The sequence below is a fragment of the Oncorhynchus clarkii genome, chromosome 20 (genome assembly GCF_045791955.1).
Source record: "Oncorhynchus clarkii lewisi isolate Uvic-CL-2024 chromosome 20, UVic_Ocla_1.0, whole genome shotgun sequence".
NCBI classification, from domain to species: domain Eukaryota; kingdom Metazoa; phylum Chordata; class Actinopteri; order Salmoniformes; family Salmonidae; genus Oncorhynchus; species Oncorhynchus clarkii.
Genome location: NC_092166.1, coordinates 46,131,897 through 46,147,375, shown reverse-complemented (window position 1 = coordinate 46,147,375; position 15,479 = coordinate 46,131,897). Strand labels below are relative to the sequence as shown.

Genomic DNA, 15,479 nt, shown 5'->3' with positions numbered 1-15,479 from the left:
CATTTTAACTTTCCAGGCTATTTTTCCATCCCTAAAACAAAGTCATTTCTCAACATTTTAGTTTGAAAGTTACACAAGTCTGATTATTAATGACTAATTTTACATTGTAATGAATAAGATGTAAACACAATTTAACCTGTCTAATATCGTGTAACTTATTCCTTTTAAAATATTAGTTCCATAATAATTGTTATGGCAATGTGTCCCATTCAAAAGGTCACCGACAGCAGTAATATGAGTTCACATGGTTTATGGTACAGAGACAGCTGAACTTCTGTCTAAATGTTTTATTGCCATAGAAAACACTGTGCTGAACATAGAGGTCTGCCCAACTGTGTGTGTGAGAGACAAGGCCAGCTGAGCAAGCCATTTAAGAAATGAAAAATAAAAGGCCATCTCAGCATATATATATATTCACAAATGATTGTTTTCACTTAACTTCAAGTTTCAGTCATTGCTAAGGTGAGCACTGAGTAGGGCAGGGGCCCATCAAACTTTTAACAGTGCTCCATACGGTACATACATGTCCTCCTCTCAGACTGGTTCTGTGGATTGGTCTCCAGTCTTACCCACCGGTCTTCCAATAGTAGCCATCTTGCTACCATGGCCAGACCCTTGTGGACCCCAGTCTCAGGAGACGCCAGCCTGGAGTGTGAGACCCAGGCCATGGTGAGCCAGAGCCAGGGTGGAGCGGAGGGTCAGGTGTACTCACACAGGTGACCGCAGCCGGCTGGGCAGTGGGAACTGCTCTTTAGCCAGTTCTTCACGTGCTCCAAGTGCCCGCCGTGACTGCAGCCCTGGCACCACACAAACAGCCCCTTCACCACGTGGTGGCACACGGCACAAACGCTGGCACACTGGTGGCATCTGGGGAATGGGCAAAGAGGTCGAGTGGTAAGACATATTGGTCTAACTTTCAAATGTTCTCTTGACTTTGAGCTCGATATTGTTTCTAATGGGTTATTAACCCTTCCCTGTGTCAGGTGGGCCAAAGTTATACGTTATGGTTTTAAGTTATACCTGTCACAGATCCAGCCCCTGTTGCTCATTGGCCGTTTGCAGTTGCTGCAGTTGACATGCAGAGTGGTGGATGTCTGGTTCAGACAGGTGATGGCGCTGCAAGTGCTCAGCTTGATGACCTCGTTGGACACGTTCCACAGCTCGAAACGCTGCAGCAAGTCAATGTAGGACATGTACCAGTGCTCCTGAAATAGGGTCACCTCTATTATTAGAATATGCCGAAATGAACAACATATTCGCCAGCTTGGAGAATAATCAGATTACCAAGACTCTAATCTCCATCATAACTTTTTCTTTTAAGCAATCAGCCATGTTAAATCATTTAAATAGAATTCTCAAGAGCATCCCAATAAATGTTATGCAACACAATCATATAATAGATTCTACTTCAGGAACCGGCCATAGATTTTAACATTATTATAGTGTTATAGAACACTATGACAACTGTTATATCCCTAGCTCTGACCTGAGTGAGGTCGTCGATCTCCTTGCGGATGCGGTCTCCCAGGACAATGAGCACCGAGACAGCCATCTGCACGTCGCCCTGCTCGGCATAATGGCTCAGCATCTCCCTGACCACAGGGCAGAAGAAGGGGGCAGGAAGATGGGGGCTGAACAGTGGCTGGGAGATTGAGATCAGGGAGAAGGACTCGATGGGCGTCAAGCACATGACCTCTGCCTCGTTGCCGCTGGCTTGCGGCGAGTCGGCCTTGTCCTGCTGCAGGTGCTCCGGCGCCAAAGGGTTGTCCATGATCTCGTGGCGCAGTGGGAAGGCTTCCTGGGGGAGCGTGTACTCCTGCTCCTCCGCTGAAAACACCAGAGAGAAGAACATGCTCAGAAAGTACTTGGGGTAGATCATAGACCAGCCCTCACCAAAAGCACTCACAAACTTCTACAGATGCACAATCGAGAGCATCACCGCCTGGTACGGCAACTGCTCCGCCCTCAACCGTAAGGCTCTCCAGAGGGTAGTGAGGTCTGCACAACGCATCACCGGGGGCAAACTACCTGCCCTCCAGGACACCTACACCACCCGATGTCACAGGAAGGCCATAAAGATCATCAAGGACATCAACCACCCGAGCCACTGCCTGTTCACCCCGCTATCATCCAGAAGGCGAGGTCAGTACAGGTGCATCAAAGCTGGGACCGAGAGACTGAAAAACAGCTTCTATCTCAAGGCCATCAGACTGTTAAACAGCCAACACTAACACTGAGTGGCTGCTGCCAACACACTGACACTGACTCAACTCCAGCCACTTTAATAATGGGAATTAATGGGAAATGATGTAAATATATCACTAGCCACTTTAAACAATGCTACCTTATATAATGTTACTTACCCTACATTATTAATCTCATATGCATACGTATATACTGTACTCTATATCATCGACTGTATCCTTATGTAATACATGTATCACTAGCCACTTTAACTATGCCACTTTGTTTACATACTCATCTCATATGTATATGCTGTACTCTATACCATCTACTGTATCTTGCCTATGCTGCTCTGTACCATCACTCATTCATATATCCTTATGTACATATTCTTTATCCCCTTACACTGTGTACAATACAGTAGTTTTGGAATTGTTAGTTAGATTACTTGTTGGTTATTACTGCATTGTCGGAACTTGAAGCACAAGCATTTCGCTACACTCGCATTAACATCTGCTAACCATGTGTATGTGACAAATAAAATTTGATTTGATTTACTAATTCGAATTTGAATCATAGCTGTAACTTAAATGTTTATGGCAATAGACATGTAAGGTTAGTGGTGGCTAGTGGTTACATCCAAGTTGTCAGTGTTGAATGTATACGACCTATATAGGGGTCAGAGACTCACCGGCCTGGTTGTCATGCTCCATTGAGTAGAGGTCATCGTCGTCCAGCTCAGCATCACCAAACATGTACTCCGCCTGGCCCTCACTTCCCTCGGTCTCTTCATTCTCTGCAGTGGGGCAAATATCTATATTTTTTTTACTCGTCTAGCATAGTAAGTCACATACTACTAAATGTAGTTCACAAGAACCACCTACACTGAGTGTACAAAACATTGGGTACACCTGCTCTTTCCATGATAGACTGACCAGGTGAATCGAGGTGAACGCTATTGACGTCACTTGTTAAATCCACTTCAAATCAGTGTCGATGAAGGGTAGGAGACAGGTTTTTTTAAGCCTTGAGACAATTGAGATATGGATTGTGTATGTGTGCCATTCAGAGGGTGAATGGGCAAGACAACATATTTAAGTGCCCTTGAACGGGGTATGGTAGGAGGTGCCAGGTGCACCGGTTTGTGTGTGTCAAGAACTGCAACACTGCTGGGTTTCACACTCAACAGTTTCCCGTGTGAATAAAAAAGAAATGGTCCACCGCCCAAAGGACATCCAGCCCACCTGACAACTGTGAGAAGCATTGGAGTCAACATGGGCCAGCATTCTTGTGGAACACTTTCAACACCTTGAAGAGTCCATGCCCTGACAAATTGAGGCTGTTCTGAGGGCAAAAAGGGGGTGCAACTCAATATTACGCAAGTGTTCCTAATGTTTTGTACACTCAGCGTTTATGTTTCTTAATTTCTTCAGTGAAGTGGGAGCAGCTTGAGTGTTTTTAAGAGTCCCCTCTCACCGTCATTGTTGCTGTTGATTAGCGAGTTCCCAAGCTCTAGGTGAATATTGTCCTGTCTGCTCTCTCCTTTACTGCGGTCCAGCCTGCTCTCCGTCCCCATGCCCATCTCCTTCATACTGAAACTAGGGCAGACAAAATAAAGGATTAAAGATTTTACTTTTAAAAGTCTTTAGTTTGTCCACACAATTTTACAGACTATGCGTTTATGTGAAGTATGTGGGAAGTACCTGTTCATTAAAGGAAGGGTGCCCAGTTTGCCTATGTGATTTGGACCCGGCGTTGAGAGGTTCGCTGGGTCTGAGAACATGATCCGAAGCATCGTCCATGTAGTGGAAACCTTCAAGTGGGGGAAATATGAAAGAGGTTTGCTTTTGAGCATCAAAACTCAACTTAGTTCCTTAAAAATGTTGAATTAGATATACACTACCGTTCAAAAGTATTTCTGATCAATATGATGTTATTTTAATGGACTATTTTTTTTGTGCTTTTCTTTCAAAAACAAGGACATTTCTAAGTGACCCAAAACTTTTGAATGGTAGTGTATGTAAATGACTGCAGCGTATCTCTTAAGGGCCGACTGACTGACCTGAGGTCTGTTGAGCTCCTTGGCCACCTTGGCATTGTGGTCACACAGCTCGGCAAAGGGTTTACCGCTGAGGAGGTAGAGGCGTGCCGTCTTGACAAACCAGTCCATGCGCTTGCTCTCCAAAGACGACTCAAACACGCTGAGGGCACTGGACACGTGGGCAAACTGCTCCGTCAGGTCGGGCTTTTTGAAGAAGAAGATGGGGTAGCGGCGGTCACCACCCGGGTACGGCTTCCTGTTGGCGTCACCACTGATGAGGCTCTCCTTGGCAGCGAAGGCAAGGTCGCCAAACAGGCCGAAGCACAGTCCCTCAGGGTTGGCCCGGTCCACGGGCCGGCTGGCATCCTTGAACATGTGCTGGTAGAGCGTGCTGTCCTTGGAACCTGACAATAGGAAGTAGGGGTCGTGCTGGTGGCGCCACACAATACCTGTGGTCACGTCCTTGTGCTCCTCGAAGGTGGCAAAGGGGATGAAGGGCCTCCGGATGTCCCACACATAGATGTTGTGGTCCACCATCATGGAGCAGGTGGCCAGGTGCCACTTCCTCTCAGGACGCCACTTGACCCGGGCCACCGAGGCGATAGTCTGGACGCAATAGATCTCCTTGGCCCGGTTGGTGGTCATGTCCCACACCTTCACCATCTTGTCCCGGCCACCAGTGGCCAGCCAGCCCCTGCAAACAGACACCAATACATTAGCAATGCACAATAATTTAAGTGAATTAACAGCCACTGTAAGCAAGAATGATTACTGTATCTAACGCAAGTTCACTTTAGATTAATGGTCAACCAATGCAAACATCAATGTTTTTCAACATGTATCGACATGTCTTTCACTAAAGTTTCTCTAACGCCTCTCCATACCTGTCATCGGGGTGCCAGTCACAGCAAAACACAGGTCCGGTGTGGGCTGTGAACATCCTCTCATACCGGTCTGGCCTCCGTATGTCCCACAGCTGGACATTACCATTCTCAAAGGAAGCAGCGAAAGTAAAGTAATCCTTCATGCTGAACTGAACATCTCTTACACTCTCTGACTGACCTGAGAGAAATAAAATAGAAAAAAAATTGTGTCCTCAGGCCAGGTTCATTCCCATGTCAAATGTCAAAAAGTGCGGTTTAAGATATGGTCTGAAAAATGTAATTTAAGACAGTAGTAACAAATAAGATGCTGTTTGTTTTGTAGCCCAGAGGCATTCCTGGACATAAGCAGGTAGGTATTTTGAAGGTATTACTCCTGTGTTCAACCTCAAAGAGTGCAAAGAGTCCCCACACACACATACCTGAGAAGGTGCTGACAGACTCTTTCTTGCGCAGGTCGAAGCACTTCATGTAGCCGTCCTGGGAGCCACTAAGCAGCATGTAGACTTCGGTGGGGTGGAAGCACACCTTATTGACTGTGCGCTTGTGCTCGGTGAACAGCTGGTCCTGCTTGTTGCGCGACGGTTTGCCCAGGTTCCAGGTGACTACTGCCCCGTTGGTGGCAGCCGTGGCCAGCAGGTTCTCCTCCATCTGGTGCCACATGACGTCGGCGCAGCTGAAGTTGAGCGAGGGCTTGCGGCCCACGCGCAGGTTGAGCTTCTCCACAAACTGCTCCTCCTCCAGGCCGTAGATCTTGAAGATATTGCGGCCAGCCACCACCACCTGCGTGGCATCGCGGCACACACTGATGGCGTTGGCAGGCGCGTCCAGGTGGCAGAACATGGTGCGCCCGCTGATGGCGCTGCTGCCTAGGGCCGTAGTGACCCGAGACATCTTCTCCATGGCCTGGTTGGGGACATAGAAGGGTGGTTTGGTTCAGGGAAGGTGCTAGACTCAAAGCAGCAGAGGTACACAACAAGCAAACAAAAATTGATTTTGCACATTCCAAATAACTGTTTTTCATTGGCACAGTCAGAACAGCATTCAACAGCCACCACATTTCTAATACATGGACAAAGCCATTCTAGCTTATTGGGAAATTCTAAAATAATGCCCCTAGTTCCGCCAGAGGATGGCACTACACATTGAGGTGGGGTCAGTTTGGTACTTGAGCTGTGCTGCTGGCAGTGGTCTGTCACATATTTATATGACCCTCTAATCTATCACTAATTAATTCCTATGGACTTACTTCAAATAGCAGCGGTGGTCTTCTCTGCTTCTAAAGAAACACGGAGGCCTCCTCATACAGTCCTGTCAGAGGTTACCTGAGAAAAGGGACATTATCATCAATTTGTATTGGTCACATACACATTTAGCAGATGTTATTGCGGGTGTGGCGAAACTTGTGTTCCTAGCTCCAACAGTGTAGTAATATCTAACAATATACACAAATGTAAAAAGTACAAAAATGTAATTAATAAATCCACACTTATGTTCATGTTGTAGAGCTGAGAAAGGTAACCCACTTAATAGTGTCTGTAGGTTTTTGCTCCAACCAGCCAGGCACGACCTGATAGAACCAAGGCCTAAACAATCTCTACTAAGACAATGTTCCTTCCTGTTCAGGTGGCGATGTCTAAGCTGGAGGAAAAAGCATGACTGTCATAGCAACTCTTCAAGATCAAAGTTCTCTCAATAATAGCTACACGGATACATCACTGGTGCAGAGACAAATATTGCAACCAGATTGAACATTCACATTAAGTTATACCAAAACAGCTTACCTACAACCCAATAGTCTTCCATAAAATGGCTTAAGAGAATATTCACCTCCATTTTCCAGAGGTGCATGGCAGACTGCTTAATGCTCCCAGCTCTCCAGAGACCTGTGTGATTATAACAGAGGGGCCCTGGTTGAGGTTGGACCACAGCAAAGAATGACACACTAAGGTGCTGAAAGAGGAGGGAGAGCCTTGTTATGGTTTACGCAGCTTTACTCCATACTAAAGCGAATTATGCTGCAGTCTGTGGAAACATACACTATACTTTGTAATTTGGATCCCTAAACAGAGTAATTGTTGATGATGACATTAGCATGACCACAGTCCACGACCTATGGTCAGGTCTGGTATAGGGGTGAGCATGAGTTTAACAACATAAACAAACATAAATATGGCCTGTTAACCTTGTGATAATTCCAGTTCTACCTAAATCAAGATGCATAAACCTGAGATCTACATCAACAGCTTAAAACAATGTAGCCACTAAACTATGCAATGTTTAGGGACGTTGGTTGTCATTTGAAGTATTAACATAAATAGAGCTAAGCTAGCTAGCATCTGGCTAGGGTGGCTGTCATGCACATTTTGATGTTTATGTTCTCAGAATTACCTTACACCAAACACAACATGACTGAGACACACAGCCAATGAGTGCACATCAATCTCGAACATTTGTCTTCTAATTTGGAGGTAGAAATCACCTGGGAGCCAGATACAAAGCTAGGTAGCTGGCTTGTTAAAGTAGCTAGTTGCAACGTCAAAGTCAGATGACCAATGTTGCTAAATCTTTCACTAACAGGTTCAGAACATTAGCGTGACGAGATATTTACTGTTATTTCTCTACATAAATGTTTTCAGTACACAATAATTGGCCCTAATTTTGTAGGACTTACCTTGCTTCTAAACAACAACAAATAATTCACGGCACTGGAGAACCGGAAGTTGTAAGTGTCATTCACATGAATTTAACAAAAACAAGCATTACAAAACGGAAGTACATGCTCTAAAAGGAATTCACTCATCATCACGTTTTCATTTTATTCTTCTTCGATATCATGGCGGTCCGCAAACAATCGTTTAAGTGCATGCCGCCACGTACTGTGCTGGAATGTAAGATCAATCAATAAATTAGCCATAGCTCTGTGAGTGAGCAAGATTGCGCTAGTATAGTGGTGAACACTTGAACCGGATTTTAACTTCGCTATTAAACATATTTACATGTTTTTATTTTATTATGTTTTCTCTATAATTTAGAATAGCAGGGTGGAAATGTATGAGTGGGACATACAGACAAACAACATTAAACATGACAAATAGATACAACTGAGTGTTTATATTTATTTAGCTTCGCACCATTGTTTTCCCACCAAAGAAATGATGACACTTCCTGAGTATGGTATCATTGTAGGAAGTGGTTGTTTTCTTCAATGGAGAATTACAACAAACTAACAGGGTGGAAAGTGGTATCAGGGACAAACAGAAAATCTTAAATAAAATAAACACAATAATCATGAAAAAAATGTTATTGGTGAAAGATACTTGAACTAGCACTATAAAATAATGAAGAAACATTTTAAACATTTTATTATTTTAAAACTTACACCGAATCTTACTACATTTGCACACACTGTATATAGACTTTTCTATTGTGTTATTGACTGTACGTTTGTTGATTCCATGTGCAACTCTGTGTTGTTTGCGTCGCACTGCTTTGCTCTATCTTGGCCAGGTCGCAGTTGTAAATGAGAACTTGTTCTCAACTGACCTACCTGGTTAAATAAAGGTGAAATAAAATAAAATAAATAAATAACACCTGGGGACATGGCAAAAACATCTACATCCACTGAAAAAAAGTTTTTAAATGCATAAAATTCCCTTTCAAGATCCATATTTGGTGTTTTTAAACACCTGACATTATATTTAAAGACTTTTGGAATCCACATTTTACACTAAATAAGAGCTGATATTTCCTGGGGACAGAAAAGGCACCGCTTACTAGGAATGACCCAGCACCGACATTAGGTCCACTTAGTACAGGAGTAGCCGTGGAAGCTCCATCATTCCACACTGTAGTTCCACCAATCTGTTTTACAGGCTCTACATATGATACAGCATGGCTAATTATATATCTCTGAGCCTCTCTCTGCACCTTGCATCCACCAAATGATGCATAATGTTCCCCCACACAATTACAACACTTAACCTTCACTTTGCTCCCACATTCACCGCAATCATGTTCCCCTCCACACGCTGCACATCTTTTCTTTCCTTTACATTGAACAGCTACATGTCCCATTCTTTGGCATTTAAAACACCGCACTACAGATGGGACAAATTCTCTGACATTGAAACTAAGGAATCCTCTCTGTACGTTTCCAGGTATAACCTTCTCAAAATTCAGCAGCACTGATAGGCTTTCACTTCTTTGACCTTCTTTCCTACTGATCAACCTTTAATTTCTTCCCATTAAGCTTTTCCATTTTCAGAATCTTCTCTTGCTGAGCCTTGCTACCACAACATATTAACAATTTACGATTTCCAATGAACCAAACTAATTTGACTTCACCTACCTATTTCTCTATGGCAATAGTTAGTCAGATAGGGTGTAAATGACGCCCTGTGGTCTCATCAAACACTATCACCACTTTCCACCCTAACACATCATTACTCTTGCTTCCTTCCTTGGCTGTCTTTGTGCTTTCCTTACTAGATGCTCCACTGCTTACTGTATCACGATCTCTCTTCTTCCTATGTCTTTCAACTACTGACCATTACGGTCCTTGACCCTCATCTTCCCACTCCATACTATGCGAACTGACACCAATATTGGTCGCATTCCAGCACAGCTGTTGCTTCACCAACTTTTTCTCAATTTCCTCCAATTCGCCAGCACTACTCGCCACGGTTTCCAAATCTCTCCTCCATACATAAGACAGATGGTTACTTAAAGAAAGTAGGGTGGGTGGGCGAATGATGCGAATGCAACATAAATGGGGTGTCTCGGATTTACATACAGAATAATACGAAATGCTCTGAGACCAGGTTGCAGCCACACATGGTAAGTGTTTGTTTAACGTTTACTATTCCGGCATCATGACTGTCTTTGAAGTTGCAGCTGAATACATTTTTCGTGTTCTTCAATACAGTTTCAGTTCATGGGCATCCATTGAATATGCTATTTTTGGCCAAAATGAATATCAATACAGAGAGTACTGAACTGAGAATGAGGCTTGTCAACTATGGTTTCTGTTCTCCAGTGCATGAAGGTTTAGATAGCGGCAGTCCTCGCAGTGTGTGTCAGGGGAAAAAGCACCCCCCCAGGAGTTTTGGGAAATAACAACATTCCCTTGTGTGTGCTGTCTCCTCAGGTCTGAGGTAGTTTCAGCCCACCAGTAACCCTGTACAGCAATGAATGGAGCACTATTTTCCATGCTTTTTGATTGATGTAAGTTAACATGGGATATTGAGTCTGAGACTTGTCTCCAGCCAAGTATCAAGAGGAGCTGCATGCAGCCATCGCTGTGTGTCCTTACAAATATCACCCAACCAGAGCTGGTGAAACTGATGGAGTGGATTCTCACTGAAGTTCAGACAGATGCAGAGCCTTATTGACTCAATAGTAAGTGGTGCATGCCATTTTTTCGATGTTTTTGAAATTCAAGGTAATAATGTGAAATGAAAATATCTCCTACTAAGATAAATAAAGCTGTGCTTTATTTACTTTCCATGAGCAGAGGAATCTCTTTAAACTCCCTGCTCCCTGACTGGCTGTGAAATGTCTTGGCACTTTATCCCCTGCAGAGGGGGAAGTTCCGCCCGTGGCTGCAGCAGCTGGTGGCCACTAACAGTGAGGAGATATGGAGAACTGCTACAGAAAGGCCTTCAGTTTCCTCCCTGACATACAGGCAGCTATCACAGAACTCGGCTCTCTCAAAGCCCTGGGCCCAGACACCGCCTCAGGTCAGCAGCAACTAGGGGCCAGGGCAGGGGTCTGGAGTGGAAAATGCTTCTTTAGGCACTATCTAATACCGACAAATAAGGCAGATATTTTTCTTCTTATCAAGAACAGAAAAAAGTAACCTAGACAAAGTTGGTTCAGTGGCGCTCTCAATCAGATTTCGCAAGCTGAACAAAGCTCACACTGCAGCCTTAATAGACAGAGTTCCCTACCCTGTAGTTAATAATTAGAAATCTGGCTAGGGTTCACATTAATTTGGCCTATCGCTGACAGTCCGTTTTGTTCCAGCTGTTTTGGCACCAGGAGCTCCGGAGCAGGCAGCGTTCATGGCCAACAAAGCTGTTGAAAGTGTCCCTGGACTGAGGCCCTTCCAGTACACAGCCAGACACTATGCACTCTGAACAAGATGGCTTCACACACACACAAATCAATCAGATGTATTTATAAAGCCCTTCGTACATCAGCTGATATCTCAAAGTGCTGTACAGAAACCCAGCCTAAAACACCAAACAAGCAATGCAGGTGTAGAAGCACGGTGGCTTGGAAAAACTCCCTAGAAAGGCCAGAACCTAGAAAGAAACCCAGAGAGGAACCAGGCTATGAGGGGTGGCCAGTCCTCTTCTGGCTGTGCTGGGTGGAGATTATAACAGAACATGGCCAAGATGTTCAAATGTTCATAGATGACCAGCAGGGTAAAATAATAATTATCACAGTGGTTGTCAAGGGTGCAACAGGTCAGCACCTCAGGAGTAAATGGCAGTTAGTTTTTCAAAGCCAATCATTCAGAGTATTTCTACCGCTCCTTCTGTCTCTAGAGAGTTGAAAACAGCAGGTCTGGAACCGGTAGCACGTCCGGTGAACAGGTCAGGGTTCCAGTTGAAACTGGAGCAGCAGCACGGCCAGGAGGACTGGGGACAGCAAGGAGTCATCAGGATACCTGGTCCTGAGGCATGGTCCTAGGAATCAGGTCCTCCGAGAGAGAGAAAGGAGAGAAAGAAAAAGTGAATTAGAGAGAGCATACTTAAATTCACACATGACACCGGATAAGACAGGAGAAATACTCGAGATATAACAGACTGACCCTGGCCCCCCGACACAAACTTAAATACTGGAGCATAAATACTGGAGGCTGAGACAGGAGGGGTCGGGAAACACTGTGGCCCCATCCAACAATAACCCCAGACAGGGCCAAACAGGCAGGATATAACCCCACCCACTTTTCCAAAGCACAGCCCCCACACCACTAGAGGGATATCTTCAACCACCAACTTACCATCCTGAGACAAGGCAGAGTATAGCCCACAAAGATCTCCTCCACGGCACAATCCAAAGGGGGGACGCCAACCCGGACAGGAAGATCACGTCAGTGACTCAACCCACTCAAGTGACACACCCCTCCTAGCGATGGCATGGAAGAGCACCAGTAAGCCAGTGACTCAGCCCCTGTAAAAGGGTTAGAGGCAGAGAATCCCAGTGGAGAGAGGGGAACCAGCCAGGCAGAGACAGCAAGGGTGGTTCGTTGTTCCAGTGCCTTTCCGTTCACCTTCACACTCCTGGGCCAAACTACACTCAATCATAGGACCTACGTAAGAGATGAGACTTCAATAAAGACCTAAAGGTTGAGACCGAGGTTGCGTCTCTCACATGGGTAGGCAGACCATTCCATAAAAATGGAGCTCTATAGAAAAAAGCCCTGCCTCCAGCTGTTTGCTTAGAAATTCTAGGAGTCTTTTAACCTTTTAACCTCCTAATTCTTGCGTCTTGTAACGTAACGTTCGTCGTCTTCCTCTGATGAGGAGTAAGAGAGGTCGGACCAATTTGCAGCGTGGTAAGTGTCCATTTTAATAAGACAAACTGAACACTACAAAAAATAAAAAATAACAACGTGCAACAAACAAACCGGTCTCGTGTGGTAACTAACACAGAAAATAATCACCCACAACTCAAAAGTGAAACCAGGCTACCTAAATATGGTTCTCAATCAGGGACAACGATAAACAGCTGCCTCTGATTGAGAACCATACCAGGCCAAACACAGAAATCCCAAAACATAGAAAAAGGAACATAGACAACCCAGCCAACTCATGCCCTGACCATACTAAAACAAAGACATAATAAAAGAACTAAGGTCAGAACGTGACACCGTAGCGTACGTGTAGGTATGTACGGCAGAACCAAATCGGAAAGATAGGTAGGAGCAAGCCCATGTAATGCTTTGTAGGTTAGCAGTAAAACCTTGAAATCAGCCCTTTGCCTTAACAGGAAGCCAGTGTAGAGAGTCTAGCACTGGAGTAAGAGGATCACATTTTTTGGTTCTAGTCAGGATTCTATCAGCCGTGTTTAGCACTAACTGAAGTTTATTTAGTGCTTTATCCGTGTAGCCGGAAAGTAGAGCATTGCAGTAGTCTAACCTAGAAGTGACAAAAGCATGGATTAATTTTTCTGCATAATTTTTGGACAGAATGTTTCTGTTATTTTTAAATGTTACGTAGATGGAAAAAAGCTGTCCTTGAAACAATCTCGATATGTTCGTCAAAAGAGAGTTCTGGGTCCAGAGTAACGCCGAGGTCCTTCACAGTTTAATTTGAGACGACTGTACGTCCATCAATATTAATTGTCAGATTCAACAGAAGAACTCTTTGTTTCTTGGGACCTAGAACAAGCATCTCTGTTTTGTCTGAGTTTAAAAGTAAAACACTTAAGTTAAACACTTAACAAAGGTGGGATAGCAACTTGGTTAGAGTGTTAACCTGTGCTCTGGAATGCACTTTTTTGGAAAAATATTCAGTTGGTCAAAATATGATCTATCTGCAACATTGTAGTATTGCTCCATGTCCATTGCTCCTGGTTTGTTTGTGTGAGAGACAGGAGGGGGATGTGAAAAACCTGTGCTGTAGTCTATGCTGTTGTTTGTTGACCCGCCTCCTCCATCTCGCTCAGTGAACAGCGAACAGGAATGGACGCCCCATAGGGTGGAGCTGTGTTTGTGGGCATGGGCTGTAGCCAATCAGCTGCAGCTTCCCCTGATGAAGGACGTCAATCTAGAGAGCAGCCTTAGCAATAAGACAGACCCAGAGACCAATGACAGGCCAGCTAAGAGACAGAGGACAAAGTAAACCCTGTTTAACTTTAACAAACAACCTTGTTAAGCCTTTAACTTTGGAGAATATGACTGATGAAAGAAGGCTACCTCAACTTGATGACAATATAGTATTTTGTCTTTACGTCTACAGTAGATTTGTATAGTGTAACTTGCAAATAAATCTTTGATATTACACAGGATTGATTTTGCATCTGGCACTGTGTTTGGTTAACTCACCCCATGTACCCACAATGTGTAGTGCCCAGTGCCCACTTGATGATATGTACAAGGACAAGGAGGCTAGTAATATAGCAGTGGGAAGATGAGACATTTCCACAGTATTGTTCTTTATTCGTATTGTTCCGAAATTAAAGCAAGTACAATGAACAGTACAAAATAAAACATAAATATATACAATATAAAAGGGTTCAATTCAGAACATTTAAAAAGTACAATACATCATTAAATAATTAATGAGGAATTTAATATAAACTATCCATATTTACATACATTTTGTGACCCAGAGAAAAATAGCCTCTCTATTCATTTTTTATTAATTCTTTTGTAAACGCTGTTTTGGCACAACTTCTGGTCTGGATTTGGAGGCTTAACCTCCTAAGCTTGGCAACATTTTTATCAATGCAAGAGAACAGCCAGTGTAAACTACCACAGCAGCACACATATGACCATAAACCAAACTGCCTCAGTTATCCATAACTACTGTACCATATGCTGCATTCAAAACCTATATATACTGGTATTCTAATGATCTAGAGATAGATGAAAACAACTTGGATAACTATTCAGCACTGGTGATTGTTGTATGTTGGTCAAACCATGTGTGGATTCCACTGCGCTCAAATTAATTAATATTAGATGTTGATACTGAAAAAGTAATGCGCTGGTTTGCTTGCTTTGATTTTTATTTAAAATAACAGTTTATCTGTCGAATGAGCTACAGTAGCCTGCCTCATACAGTACAGCATTAAAGTACCCCATGTTCAAGTAGTACACCACTGACACGTACTGGGAGAAGGCAACCTGCTTGTTCACAAGCATCAGCTTAGAGCAGGTATATATATATACTATATGAAGATCAGGACAGTGACGCAGTGCAGTGACCCTCATAACCTGATGCCTTTAATCACACACAAACGCAAAAGCCAAGCCCCCTCTCCCATTGCTAAGTTTAGGATGTAGACGCACTAGTTGTAACAAGGCATTATCCATAAGAGCACAAAAAATTGGGGTAAAGAGGTAATACCAATGAAAGCATAAAGAACAAAATGGCACTATAACATATTGGCACGAGGACATGTCAGTTTACCACATTACAACAAGTGCAAAAAAGCTCAATGGTGTCAAAACACAAGAGTCTGGAGTATCTAATAACAGTATAAATCTCAAATATGCTTGCTACAAAAGTTATGTTGCATTTAGACATGAACACAGAAAGGATGAACAGGGAAAGGGGTTTGAGAACGGCCCCATAGAATGATGTCAACTATGGGGTTGATGCATCCAAGGAAAATGGAGGGCACATGGCAAGGTG

General features: G+C 43.8%; 1 protein-coding gene across 7 annotated transcripts; it reads right to left on the bottom strand.

Annotated features, from left to right (window-relative positions):
* Positions 1-272: 272 nt before the first annotated feature.
* LOC139376424 (GATOR2 complex protein WDR24-like) lies at positions 273-8,008 on the bottom strand. 7 transcript variants are annotated; one of them, XM_071119005.1, is made up of 12 exons: positions 7,781-8,008; positions 6,891-7,059; positions 6,356-6,431; positions 5,529-6,012; positions 5,110-5,287; positions 4,247-4,919; positions 3,888-3,997; positions 3,661-3,782; positions 2,876-2,998; positions 1,487-1,827; positions 1,021-1,205; positions 273-867 (listed from the first exon to the last, which is right to left on the bottom strand). In XM_071119005.1, the coding sequence occupies exons 4-12, from the start codon at positions 6,007-6,009 to the stop codon at positions 699-701; spliced, it is 2,382 nt and encodes a 793-aa protein (XP_070975106.1). In that variant the 5' UTR covers positions 6,010-6,012; positions 6,356-6,431; positions 6,891-7,059; positions 7,781-8,008; the 3' UTR covers positions 273-698. The 7 variants fall into 7 exon arrangements, with proteins under 7 accessions (XP_070975106.1, XP_070975109.1, XP_070975104.1 ...); XM_071119008.1 differs by having other exon boundaries at positions 2,876-2,980; XM_071119003.1 differs by having other exon boundaries at positions 6,937-7,059.
* Positions 8,009-15,479: the final 7,471 nt, after the last annotated feature.

Bases quoted from the DNA above. Each gene is read 5' to 3' on its own strand.
- LOC139376424 (XM_071119005.1), bottom strand. From the start codon at position 6,009: ATGGAGAAGATGTCTCGGGTCACTACGGCCCTAGGCAGCAGCGCCATC. The intron at 3,783-3,887 runs GTACTTCCCACA...TGTCTGCCCTAG, and splicing joins ACCCTTCCTTTAATGAACAG to TTTCAGTATGAAGGAGATGG. The intron at 868-1,020 runs GTATAACTTAAA...CCCATTCCCCAG, and splicing joins AGGGGCTGGATCTGTGACAG to ATGCCACCAGTGTGCCAGCG.